General features: G+C 42.4%; 1 protein-coding gene across 2 annotated transcripts; it reads right to left on the reverse strand.

Moving 5' to 3' along the window:
• Window positions 1-8,922: 8,922 nt before the first annotated feature.
• Window positions 8,923-11,785, reverse strand: LOC147416826 (uncharacterized). 2 transcript variants are annotated; one of them, XM_086508037.1, is made up of 6 exons: window positions 11,641-11,785; window positions 11,395-11,499; window positions 11,235-11,307; window positions 10,039-10,147; window positions 9,883-9,959; window positions 8,923-9,411 (listed from the first exon to the last, which is right to left on the reverse strand). In XM_086508037.1, exons 1-6 carry the CDS (start codon window positions 11,721-11,723, stop codon window positions 9,331-9,333), a joined length of 528 nt encoding a protein of 175 aa, XP_086364163.1. In that variant the 5' UTR covers window positions 11,724-11,785; the 3' UTR covers window positions 8,923-9,330. The 2 variants fall into 2 exon arrangements, with proteins under 2 accessions (XP_086364163.1, XP_086364162.1); XM_086508036.1 differs by lacking the exon at window positions 8,923-9,411 and having other exon boundaries at window positions 9,446-9,959.
• Between the last annotated feature and the right edge of the window lie 2,171 nt (window positions 11,786-13,956).

A 13,956-nucleotide genomic window follows, 5' to 3' on the forward strand; every position in this document is an offset into this window, starting at 1 on the left:
TAAATGATAGTTTCATTGTAATACATTCTAGGCCCAGCTGTCCAAAACGCTATCCACTCGCAAGAGTGGATACGCACAGCTCTAAACAGCAGTACCAAGAAACCTACAAATAACGTGTTTGCTTGCTTCAAATCAACGATTTGACCATTAAACAAAGAATCTATCATGGTTGATAATTAAACCCTGTTTAACCTTAGAAAACAAGTTGCACTATCTCTTCCTTCGCTTTAATAGCACCTTTGTTCCTACGACATAAAGATAAAGCTAGCCCCCCGTAATGGCAAGCACCATCCTAGCAAGCGAAGGGATTTCCGGGAGGAAAGCCAGAGCGGCTAATTAAAGATAAGCGAAAGCTATTTGGGAATTAAAGAACAATAATTGCATTATGTTATTATGTTATGGTTAAAGACAAAGAGCTCCCCCTGTCTAGGTAACCTAGCTACTATATTGATCTTTTCATACCCGGCTAGGCTGTTTGTGTTTTTTCCCATGCCCACTAATGTTTTCTTAACACTCTGCCAACGTTTTTTCATGAACCCGGTGGTTCGCGTGGTAATGGATGGTGCTTAAGATCACTTTTTCCATTCTTTTTATCGCTTAGTTTATGATGCTCTTTACCACAGTCTTGTGGCAAGTTAACAATCCCATTCTTTCCATTCGTTTGCTCTGTAGGTTGCGAACCCATGGTTTCGCTCTTGTCAGAGGAGCTAGTGCTTTCCAAAGTCTTCGGCCCTTGGTCCTCTTTTTTAGGTACGTGAAGGTATATTCTTTTTCTTTTAAATCACTAGTTTGATTCCTAAGCTCTATAGCTTGAAGCCTTTCATTAAGCTCTTCACGTGCTAGACGTTCAATTCGTAGTTGTTTTTCAATACTTTCACGTGCTAGACGTTCATTTTGTAATTGTTCAAATAGCATCTTACGTGCTAGACATTCATTTTGTAATTGTTCTTTGAGCACCTCACGTGTTAAACGTTCATTTTTACGTTGTTCTTCGACAACCTTACGTTCACTTTGTAGTTGTTCTTCGACAACCTTACGTTCAATTTGTAGTTGTTCAAAGACTACCTTACGTTCAATTTGTAGTTGTTCAAAGAAAAGATGCAGTTCAATTTGTAGTTGTTCAAAGAGTATTGTTCTGGCATCATTTGATTGGTCAGCTTGCTGCATGGAGGGCTTAGACTCTGACTACGGCATGGAGGGCTTAGACTCTGACTGCGGCATGGAGAGCAACGAATCTGAATGCAGTGTAAAGGGTTTAGACTCTGACAATTGCGTAGATAGCAACGACTCAGCCTGCAACGACTCTGACAATTGCGTAGATAGCAACGACTCAGCTTGCTTCATAGACTCTGACAATTGCGTAGCTGGCTACAGGTTAGATTTCGTCGGCTTATTTGGTCTTGTCACTGACTTTTCAGATACCTTCAAGGGTAAGGTATCAACCCATATATTGTTCTCATCAATCACGAGGTTTCTTTTGGTTGATGGATCAATGCCTAGATTTAACATAATTGAGGCTCGGTAAATATTGAGTTTTGGCCAATTAATCTTAAAAGAAGACTCGTAAGTACTTTTAATAACTCGCCCAAGATTTTTATACTGTTTTATAAACCATGAAAGGTTGACCTTGTCTTTGGCTAACCCCTTGTTACGAATTATGTTATTAGATCATGTAAGACTGAAGCATAGCATTTAGGCGCTAAGAAGTAACCCTCTACAATCTTGTGCTCTAGTTTAAGTTTTCCTACCTAAAATTCAATTACTTACTTCATGAAATACATTGCACTGCGGCAGACACCCACGCTATAAGATTTCTTCATCAGTCAAAGGAACTCAGTCAAAACCTATCCCATAATATCCCATAATATAGTGGTTAAAAAAGAGGCATCAAGCAAAGCTAGAGTAGGCGGAGCGAAAGAATAGTTGTAGCTTATTCGACTGGTATTCATTTCGTTTAATAAGAGGTGGATTGTTAATGCAAGCAAGCAGTCGCGGAAAGAGCCGGGGTCCCCCGTTCCTTAGCGACGACATCAGTTTGAGAATATTAAACAGGTTTTGCATGTGCGAACTGATAAACCATAGGTAGGCATTATTCGCAACAATATTCTCTCCCTCTTCTTCTTCTATGGCAAATGTGCCATATGCAATTAGCAGTTTTATCAACAAAACCAGGCTCGGGTCACAGGTAACCTGAGAGACCAAGTCGACAGTCGGTATTCCTTGAACGAGAGGAGCAGTTAAATAAAGCAGATAATCGCCCCAATCTTCAGGTAATTCCAAAGAGGTTAAGAATACATTTGCTCTCTCACCGGATCTACTGGCTCCAACGAGCGCTTGCCTTGCACCAATATTGCTCGAATGGTTGCAGAGTGGGTTTTCGCTTTGTACGCAAGCATCTCAAATTGGTCTCGTTATCTAGATCTTGAAGCGCAGGATATTCCTTTCTGATTCTGGCCTAGATTTGCGCATTATTCATGATGTAAGGTTTCTTTTTGCTACGCAAGTAGTGCGTTGATGTAGTTACTCTCACTAGTTTCTTCGTATCCATAACTTTTTTGCAAGCAAATTGCCTGATCCCAGTACCAGTCACGAATTAGTTTAGGGATTCCGAAACAAGTTTTCTGCCGCCCACCCTCGCAAACTGCAGCAGCAAGAAAGGGCCCACATAATGCTTGCCAAGCAAGCGGAAAAGGTAATAAAAGCTTTCATTTAGCCTTTTTCAAGAATCTTTAGGCGATCGATGCACAAAGTATGGCTTAAGATCGGTGCTTACCACGGGAAGAGTTCGGGTTTAGCTCAGCATAATTCCAAACTTAACTAAACTAACTTACAGAGCAGAGCAGAGCAAACCAGAGATGCAACCTTAGCGTCTCTACAACGATATCGTGCCATACTACATCCCTAGCCCTCCAAGATCAAGTTGAAAAGGAAGCCTCGATGTCGGAACAAGCTCACGACCACGATCCAAGAGCAGAGGAATTAAGAACCCTAACCTACCTCACCAGCTCGACCTCCCTAACAACGACCTATCTCTCGCCCGCTACAAGTGGAATGCCAGCGAGACTGAAGGCACTCGACGGGGTAATCCGTGATAGATAGATAGATCGTAGGGTTTGGTTTTATAGTATACGAGGGATACATGTGTATCCGGGCATATGCGGGCTGCCGACATCTACACAGCAGATAAGCTACTCTTAGGGCCCATATCGAATCCATCCAGTAGATCATGGATGAGGCATCCTCCTTCTCACGATCCTGCATTCTTTGCAGCGTGCCCGTGTAACCCGGGAGTTTCAACCCTGCAGAGCCGGAGTGACTTTGTAGCCCCCTACCCGGGGCGGGGAGATTTCAGCTTTCAGAAGCGGGCTCGTTAGAAGGAGTTTGGAAGAAGCATTCATTCACGAAGTCGCGCATCAATATTATGTTTTATCAATGACGATGAATAGGGTGTTACGCTAAAGAAACTTATCAAAACCTTGCCTACTTAGTGAATAATACGTAGCTAAAGCAATAATAAATGCGCTAAAGAAAAAGTGAAAACAAAGATGATCGCTACACTTAGGCTTCCCAAGCCAAATAGGGGAATCCTTTCGTTCCGCTTGCCTTGCACCAAGTTATAATATAAAATAGGCAATGATCGCCATGCTCAGGCTTCCCTATTGATTTAATAGGGTAATCCTTTCGTTACGCTTGCCAAAGCGCCCATGCACTCTTTATATTGTATTGCCGTGTGCGCATGGGTAGCGATCGCTCAGGCTTCCCTGCCCTTTGCTTGATTTTTTCCTTTCCTTTCCTTGCCTTTTTTCCATGAAAAAGAACAAAAACCTAAGGTAATAAGTAGCGATTGCTACACTCAGGCTTCTCTGAATCCGAAAGCGAGGAAACCAAAGAAAATCAAAAAGAAAAGATAAAACAGGAAAGAAAAGATAAAACCAAAAACACTTTCGTTCTTAGATTTCTTAGTTGAAACTAAGTTTCTTTTGAAATGTGCCTTGCACTTTGTTTTTTGGTGTGTGTGCGGCCCTTATGCAAGCTCCGGTCTTGCTTCTACCACTCTTTTTCTTCTTCTATATCAAAGTTACCCTTTGAGTCTTTCACTACATATTTTTCTAAACCGTCAAACACGCATGTTAGGGAAGCAGGCTGGGTTTTTCACTTTACGTTTTTTCACTTTACGTTTATGGGCTTATGTGTTTTCTTTTTTTCATTGGGGTCTAGACGCCGCGACCAGAACCCCATTCTTTTAACATCATGATATGCTCAATTCATTCTCTAAGGTAACCAATCAAAGTCTACTAAAGCGCCAAATACAAAAACTACCCGAGCTAATGATAAAGGCAGGAAGACTTTCCGTCTAGATCTTGTTAGTTAATCATAACGATGTCATAGAAATGCTACGCAAACCCATATATATACAAACGAAAATAAAATAACCTTTATACCAAACCGGATTGAGCCTGGGATTCCCTAGAAACCGCGAAGATCTAAAATGAGTTGCCAACCTCCCAAGAGAGGTAATGTACACAGACTAGGAGAGTGAGGGCGTGGCTCTGTAGCCCTTAGCCGACTTCGAAAAATGAGAGTAGAAAGAGGAAGAGTAACTCAGAAAAGAAAGAAAAGGATGCACGACCCAAGCTCATTTCTCAAGAGAGAGCTCTCTACATCAAGGAGGGTAAGTGCTTTGGATGCGGGGAAACTGAGCATATCTCCGCGAAGTGCCCTAAAAAGGAACAGAAAGAACACAAGGACAAGGATAACGAAAGGTTTGAGAGTTCAAGAGCAGCTGAGGAACGTGGACGAAAAGGCAAGATGAAAACAGGACTGGTTCCAGATTGTGTGGGTACTAACCCCAGCACGATGGATGAGAGCACAAAACTTTGTCGAGCTTGGGGCAAAGTAAAAGACCAAGAAGCCCGGATCTTATTTGATGGAGGAGCCAAGGCCAACTTCATTTCACCGGGATTGGCGGCGCGGCTCGAGATCACTCCTGATCGGATGGGACCACTTGCAAAGGCAGTTCTAGCGGCACGGCAGGTACTGTCTCTCACTGTCCTGTCACTATCCTGTAAGCATAGACTGCGACAATGCCTCAACGGCAGTAAAGCAAAGATGCAATCCCAACTGTCTAACTCACAGTCAATACATCCTAGCTGCCTATCTAAGGGTGCTCGAGGGATCGCTCCAAGACCTGTATCACCGAAAGGATCTCAACATTCGAGAATCCCCCAGCTCAATAAAACCTCACTCGACCCTCAACAAAGGCTGCAGTAAATCTGACAGTACATAGACTTCCCACAAAGTCATATATCGACAAATTTCCCACTATATGCTGTAACCGTTGCGGCGGTTGTTTGCTGCGTGACTCACAGCCAGCAAACCCTTTACAGACATACATCATCTCTGACAATACATCCCATGTGGAAGTACCTGCAATGTCAGGATGAAATCTGGAATATCAAGCAGCAAACACAAGCTACCTGATTCAACTAGTGGATGTCGCCTAGTCTGTGTAGGTGCGCCCGTGTCGTATGTGACACCTCCAAGAACTATGAGCCGTCCTTCGTTGTGTAGACAGCCACAAATCAGCACTCTGGAAGTGCAGATATCCTCAGCACTTGCAGTCGTAGGCCGAAACCCCCAAATTTCCAGAGTCGGATCTGCACCCGCCGAGACCACGTAGTCGAAAATGGCCTCCGCAGAACTTTGTCGAAGCCGAACGGTGGCCGAGATGACCTCAGAATGAAATTTTGAGAACACCAAGCCCTTTGGGCTTGCCCACAGGAATTGGGGCCGTGTCTTCGCCTGTCGAATCTCACTCCAATCTGAGCAGGTGACTCTTGCTACCTGCAAATGCTGCCCCGAGCCTCGATCTGAGCTCTGATACCAGTTGAAGAAGTACGAGCGGAAGTGCAACCAGCGAGAGTGCAAGAAGAAGAGCACGACGATATGGTGAACTCGCTCTACTGTAATGTGTATAGCATGGTGAGTTCTTATTAGGTTTTTACAAAAGAATATGTGTACATACCTGGCGGCCCGCCCACTTACCTGGGCAACCACATTGGGCTTTATACCCCAACACCTCCAAGGTAATCAACTTGAAGAAAGACACCAAAAGGTAAAAATCGAGTAACCTTTGGTTGTAGTCTTCCATGGTTTCCGTGGCAAGCATTTAAGGTTACCCCATTCTGCCACATGTACTTCAAATAGGGAAGTCATGTGACTTCGAACAAAAATATTCTTGAAAGCCTACAAAGTTCATGGGACATGCTGCTAGATAGCTATAGAACCCCACCACTCCATAGCATTATCTTTAATTCTGCAGCTCGAGAGATCTTTGATTGTTTTGTGTAATTCCCCAAGGCATAAGTGTTGTCAAATTGTTGAAGAAAGCAAGGTTTTCTTCCTATCTTTTACGCCGGAAAAGGTAAAAATTTCTCAGTAAGCTCAAATTGAAATGAGAGAGTTGCAACTTCAAGTATGTGTGGAGAGAGAACAGCTACTTATGACTTACAGTGAGTGGTAATAGCATTTGATCCTGGAGCCATTTACTAGTGGCAAGGGAACACCATACAAGTTGCTAATTGTACCACGCCCTATGGCAAAATCTCTTGGACTTTGTATGATCCTTGCCAGGATGGGACCAACTTCTTTGCTTTTTTCTGATATCGAGCTTGATAAAGCAGCACCAGCGATCCTTGCACTATTTTAGGCTTATGGAGATGACGATCATGCCATGCTTTGCAACGAAGTTTCTCTGCTTGCAAAGCCTGGGAAGTCAATCTGCGGCTTTCTTCCAACAGGGAGAGATGAGAGACAGAGGTGGAGTCCATACCCTAATCGGCACACAAACTACCTACTCGAGGAGATCCTGAGTTGAATTCAAAGGGAGCTATGGCTTCCAAGACAAAGGCTAGTTGAAATGGTGTGTGATTGGTTGTGGCTTTGAGAGAAGTGTGGTATGCCTAGAGGGTGTCGTGGATAGCTTGAGCCCATGAGGCCGGATGGAGATGACATCCGTTTCGTAGGAGGGCGATCACAACCTTGTTTGTGCTCTCGGCCTGCCCATTGGCTCTAGGGTAATAGACACAAGATTTACGTTGAAAAATCTTGTAGTTAGCCAGCAAAGTCGAAGTCAGCTCATTGACAAAGTGATTGCCCCGATCATTGGCGATCTCGAAGGGGCGTCCAAACCTGCACAATATAATTTCATACAAAAAATTTACTATAGTATTTCCAGTGCAATCAGTTGTTGCTAGTACCTCTGCCCACTTGGTTGCATAATCTATAGCCAGAAGCAGATACTTCCAATTACCTATTTGAGCTAGAGGAGAAATTGGACCCACAAAGTCTAAGCCTCATCTCTCAAAGGGTAACCATGCCATAGAAACCTGTAGAGACGGTTGGATTGCTTACTTGGTTTCTGTCCACAGCGTTGACAAACATCACAAACTTTGACATGTGCTATTGCATCCTTAAAAATATAGGACCACCATAGACCACTCTTAGAATTTTCTGGGTGGTGATGTGACTAGGGTAATGGCCACCAGTGGGACCATTGTGGGCATCCTCAAGAATATGCTCAACTTCATGGGGGGAGACACACCGCCTCAAAACACCATCCGGTCTCGACCTGTAGAGTTGGCCTCCAATCAGAGTGAAGGATCTAGACTTCAACAACAGTCTTCTCTTTTGCAGTGGAGATGCATTCTTTGGGTACAGGCCAGTGGAGAGCAAAACAACCATTCCAGAGTTGTATCCACCTTAAAGAGACTTCTATCTGGAAATTCGTCCGCAATCCCTGTAGCTTCTTCTCCACTTTCAATGCGAGAGAGGTGGTCAGCCATGACGTGGTTCTTATCAAGACAAAGGACCGCCTCAAAATCAAACTCCTGAAATAGAAGTAACCACCGCCACACTCAACCTGCAACTCGCGGCTTATTAAGCAGATAGCCCAGGGCATGGTGATCAGTAATAATTGTGAAGTGAACCCCGCAAAAACACGCAGCAACCACCTTCACACATATCACTCTATGTACATTATAGCATTTGCTCCGATACATCAAAAAGAATAAAAAGTGGAGTAGACTTTGTCGTTTCACATTATGTACATGCCATGGCACAACACCATGGTCAGCCTACCAGTTCCCACCACAGTCCATATATGTGTAGCTGTCTCTCAAAGTTATTTATTAGTAGTCATGGATGACAAATATCTATGATATATATGGACAATCTTGGAGGTGTCTTTGATATGATTCTTGGGTCTAGAGTCTAGACTTGGTCACAGCACTCCCCCTACACTATTTGATGAGTAGTTGAGCTCATTCTAAGTTTCGAGTCTATCTTGATGTGTCTACTTCTAGTACATTTCTTTGTTCTATGTCATTTCAATTATGTCAATATGTCTTTCAGTTTTCTTGATGTGCCATGGAGTGAGATTTCTGTGTATACTATCCACCCACAATAGAGAGCATGACATATTTTTCCTGCTACAAGGTACCATTGTCGCCGGCAAGTCACTGACAAGGCAATGAATCCACTATAGTATCATGAGTGAACAAAGCGCAACAGACTAACTGAACAAAACACAGCAGGTACTTGAACTTGAAAAGAGCACAACAATAGTTGAAAAGAACTTCAAACGAGACACGATGAAGCATAGTTCTCCAATTAGACGCACTGGCCTCAGCGTCAAGCCCCTTGCGTTACTTCCTTCTTCCTTATTGACAAGGCGGTGAGTCGACAACAGCACCACGACTAAACTGAGTACAATAGATACTTGGACTTGAAAAGAGCAACCCAACAATTTAAAAGAACTTGAGAGTGACAAAATGAAGTGTAGTTCTCCAACCACATGCATTCACCCCAAGTCAGCTTGCAATACTTCCTTATTGATTGATCACACATTCATACAATAGACGATGAAAGCTCCGTCTGCAACTAAATGCCCAAGAGCTTCCCCAAGGCCCAAATCTCTTGGCATTATTGGCGATATGGGCTCCAAAATCAATCTTGTGCTCGAATTTATAATTTTTTCCCAAAGTCTACATCCTATACATGAGCTTCTTCCATCATCACATGGGCAGACTAAAGAACTCTTTACCCCATGGGCATTTCACATTTAAATTACAATTTCGTTGTGGTGCACCTTCCACAAGTGGATGGTGGCTTCACCTCCTTGTCCTATGAGACCTATAAAGCTTGAAAGTAGATCAGACCTCACTATCCATCACAGCTATAAAATTGTCCACTCCAGCCCAACAATGCACTTGGACATGTACAAACTCAAGAGCTTCTCAAATGGTTTGTGGCCATCCAATTCCTCCCATACTATGTAGTCACTATCCACCCGCTGCTGCTCTTTTCATGCATATCCTGCTCAACCCAAGCCCAAGTTCCATAGGAAGTCCTCTGCAAAGCAGATGATCAACCATTCGATGAGCTCCCCCCAGTTGACTACAAGAAAATCACAGAGACTTTTCAAATGAAAAGACACCAGCTCATGATGTGCCTGCTGCCCTCACTAATAATCCAGAGGGGAAACCTTCTATCTACACCATAATAGCAATCAAAATTCACTAAGTACAAGAAACAAGGTACCACATATCTATTGTTCTAATTTGTTTGATAGCTGATCTTCTCCCACGTTAACATCCACTACGCCTGACAGTTTTGCTGCATTTAGCAAGTTACAATTTCTTCTCTAAACTAAAGTTCTCCCAAGCTTGAATATATTGACAGGGTCTTTGTGAAAATACTTTAATGGGGATGAAGAGTAAGTGCACATGATACGTGCAAGTCTGCATAACGGGAGGAAGTGACACCATTAAGCTTGAGATTTTTCAAAGAGGCAACCAAGAGAAAAGAAAGACTGATTTTGACCTTGAATAGACAGCATCCAAGATTGATGCTAGCATCTAAGTTTTCATCCGAGCTATGGTCCCAAATTTGTCTGCTTCCTTTATGGATAAGCCAGAGCAGCAAGGTTCTTCATGATAAGTCATCAAACCACGGCAACAAAGTCCTACTTTGTGTTACCTGCAATATCATGCTGCTCATACTTAATGCAAGCCTTCAAGCTTTCTACCCTTTCACATTGTCCATTTACCACCAAGCATGCTTTTTCAGATGCACCAAGCATGGAAGCCTGGTCAAGGAAAGAGAGGATTAGAGATACATTTCCAGAAACTTGTTCAAATTAAAAACCCATGCAGAGTGGCTTATTAGTTGTAGTTATGTGTGCACTTGCACGTAAGACTAGACATGTAGATACGTGTGGGCTCTGTATGACAATAGAACATGTAGATACGTGTGCAACCATGTATAAAATTAGAACATGACAGCAGTCAGTTCATGACAGCTGTATGGTGGTTTGCAGAAGTTTATTTCAACATGCTTAAGCTTTTTTTAATGGGTTTCCCAAGTTTTATGGATTTTTTCCATGCATTACGGTTCAGCAGGCTTCCTCCACAGTTCTTTTTAATGCATAGAAGTATTCCAGAGTTTGTATGAGCCCTTGAGTCTACCAGTCGTTGGGGACATGGCAACACAATTATCATTTGGTGTCAGCATGCAAAAAGAGATTTCTCTATTGGAATGCACTGCAATTGTAATGTCTTCATTTAGACATGGAAATATAGCACAGGGGCTATATCCATTGGCAACAGTGGTCTCATGTTTGATTCTTCTTACATATGCATCTTGAGATAGTCTAGACTGTAAGGGCGTCTTATAATTCCATTCCCCCGTTACACTTATATTTGCACTCACCTCCTGGGATTTTTCATGAGATAAGTCTAAAGTGTCAGGGTGCCTTTTGAACTGAGATGATTCTCCATTACATTTTTCTTGCTCCCATATCTCGGGAACGATGTAGCATGCTGATGTTTTTCTTACCTAATGAAGAGGACTTGAATATGGAGGTTGGTAAGAAGATCTCTTGAGCATTGAGAAGGTGTTATATCTCCTCTTGTCCCTAAAAGGAAAGCAATGGGGCTGTTCAAATTGCAGAGTTGGTTAGTGGCATGTTCAATATTGTGGCAATGAACTCGGGCTTCAAATTCGAGGCAGCGTTCATCAAATCTTTAATGGATTCTCCTCATAATGGGGACCTCACACATGTGCAACATAGAACAAAAAAGTGAGGTACATGCTAAGAGGCGGGATTTGGCTCTATAACCAGGGACAAGCACATGGCAATCAAGGTCATGCATTTTTGAAGTTCTGAGATTCACCTTGTACAAGGACTGAGCTAAATATATTTGGTGCTTTTGCTCCATGGGTTGTAGCTGAACAAGCTTCTCGTAACTGCGATCCACTTCCAACAGAGACCATGCTGGACCACAATCTTGAAAAGACAGATTACCTAAACAAAAGATGGGAACCGGATATTACGCAGAAGCAGCTGTGCAGAAGTCTCCCAGGTAGTAATGGCAATAGCCAAGAAGCGAGAGAGCAGCGTGGCTGTCCGGAAACCATAGCAATTTCTCTTCAAGGACGCTGTTTCAGCAGGTACAAGAAACAGATTGGGCGCTCTCTCTCTCTCTCTCTCTCTCTCTCTCTCTCTCTCTCTCTCTCTCTCTCTCTCTCTCTCTCTCTCTCTCTCTCTGACAAACACACACACACAACATTCTACATTACTTGATTGCCTTCGTGTGAAGAGAATCTCGAATGTATCCATAAACCAACGCTGTCAGATTTCCTCCTGCATGTAGCTTGGCCATGGCGAGGGGAATGCAGAATGCCAAGATGAACGTTGCATGCAACACTCACGCTACGTCAAAAAAAAATACGTATTGTAAAATGGCAATTTCAGGTCAATAGTAGTACTCTCTTTTTCTCTCTCCCTCTTTATCACGTGCAAAGGGTTCATAGCTTTTAGCCCACGCACATGGAGCCGACGATCGACGGAACATCTGCAAAACCCATCGTAGGCCCATCAACAGCAGTGTACACCCCTACACTAAACCACCGTGCTTTCCACCGCTTGCATCGGAACCTCAGAGCTACTGCCTTGCCAATCACAACGGTGAAAGAGCCGTTTGGGTCGCGTGAAGCAATCTGACTCATCTCCAAGCCCTGTGAACGACAAAAAGCAGTTAATGCGCAACGTTTCCTTGGGGTAAACGGATCTGCATGTGCGCAAGAAACCGGTGGCCTCTACTTTGCTCGACTTCAACAGGAACGCCACCAAGACATGTGCATGTGTGCATGCTTTTTTTTTTTTGTGTGTGTGTGTGTGTGTAGAACATTGGAAGTGTGGTGCCATGTAAGTCCAACCACATTTGAGATCAAACTAATGCCTTTTTGTGAAAGAAACAAGGCCTAACAAGGAAAGCGTTGCACCAGGGTTTCATAAAAAACCATGCTCCAATGTATAATTTCTAGTTCTAGCGAAATGCATTGATTCTCTCCCTATCATGCCAAGATAATTGTTAGGAGTTTGTATCCAAGCAGCTATGAGCTGGAAGTGAAAGAGCTACCACAAAACTTGGCCTTAAATTTACCAAAAAACGCATCCCAATAGGAAGGTTTCCAATGTCCAAAAGAGGGTGTGGAGACGGCATGACAACACAAGTAAGCAAAAAAAAGTGTCAAGGGTTGTTTTTTTTCTAATAACATTGATAACAAAACTATGTTCCTAGTAATAACATGAGAACCTAAACATAAGATATTCAGCCCACCGTAACCTTTAGAAGTATATATCTTATCCATCGAAATGGCTTGTAGCCCCGGGGTTTTATGTGAGCTAGTGGCCTAGAAATGCTCCAAAGTTTGAGGCATGAATGTGCAACGACGATGAGAAGGCCAATGCAACAACAACAACAAAATGTGCACGTACGCCATCAAAATAGATTGAACGATTCTAATACATAGATGTAAAGCCCATGTAGACAATTTCCAATATCAGGCTCGCCTAAGGCTACTGAGCCACTAGTCTTCAGTTCTTTGAATTGTGGGCAGAGTGTAGTTCGTAGCTAATACCTGAGGAGATTTAGGGACAAAGTTGGTTTCACTTGGGCTTGTTTTTATTTGAGCAGCACAAGTAATTTAGATGTTTCTTGCTCCCTCATGTTGTTTTATAAACGATTTGATGGAGCCAAGAGTCTTGCTTAGGGGCTAGTATTGGTTCTTAATATTTGATGCTCCATGTTAAGCAAGGGTCTATTGTCTTATACTAGAGTATTGGGCAAACATAGATCTTTGGTTTGATTGGTGTAAAGTATTGTTAATTGGGTATGAAAGACATCCTTCATTAGGTGTGCAATGTGCATTGTATGTATGCTATCAATTTTATGTATCTTAAATTGAAAACACACATTTATATTGTTTAAAGATTACTTGCATTTATCATGCTACGATGCTTGAGGTTTAATAAAAATTGATATTTGTACTACAAAGATTAGTATTTGTGGACATGTTAGAGAACATCAGAACTATCTATTAAGTAGGTCTATATATTTGACTATGCATGTAAAGTAAGTTTTCAAAAAAGTTGAATAATAAACACAATACTTAATTTTTCAAATAGTGTTAAATTATTGTGTGGCTACATTTTATCATCAAAATCAGTGTATGTTTATGTAGGGATGTACGCTTTTGTAATATGTGAGTATCTTTATTGTTACTTTAGTTATGTATTCATTGTTCCATGATTTCTTGAATAGGTTATTTGAGATGGAAAAAAAGGTTGGACCTAGTGATAGAACCCAAATTCAAACTAGCAAGAAAAAAAAGGCACATGGGATAGAGTGGCAATATGCAATTAACATCGGTGATTGGTTCATAGATTGAGAGTGTAAGCCATGCCATACAAAAAAATCTGGTGGGGCGCCTCGACTAAGGGAACATTTTCTAGGTGGACCTAAGAAAGGGGGTCGCACATGTACCCACCCCAGTGAAACTGCAATGGTCAAACGCTTGAGGGAATAAATTCAAAAGAAAGAATCAAAGAAA

The sequence above is a fragment of the Adiantum capillus-veneris genome, unplaced genomic scaffold, assembly GCF_014529385.1.
Source record: "Adiantum capillus-veneris isolate H3 unplaced genomic scaffold, ASM1452938v2 Hic_scaffold_460, whole genome shotgun sequence".
Taxonomy (NCBI): domain Eukaryota; kingdom Viridiplantae; phylum Streptophyta; class Polypodiopsida; order Polypodiales; family Pteridaceae; genus Adiantum; species Adiantum capillus-veneris.

Coding starts and splice junctions, on each gene's coding strand:
- LOC147416826 (XM_086508036.1), bottom strand. CDS start 11,723: ATGGCCAAGCTACATGCAGGAGGAAATCTGACAGCGTTGGTTTATGGA. Junction 11,308..11,394: donor TTCTGCACAGCTGCTTCTGC/GTAATATCCGGT, acceptor AGTGGATCGCAG/TTACGAGAAGCTTGTTCAGC. Junction 9,960..10,038: donor TGAGCAGCATGATATTGCAG/GTAACACAAAGT, acceptor TTATCCATAAAG/GAAGCAGACAAATTTGGGAC.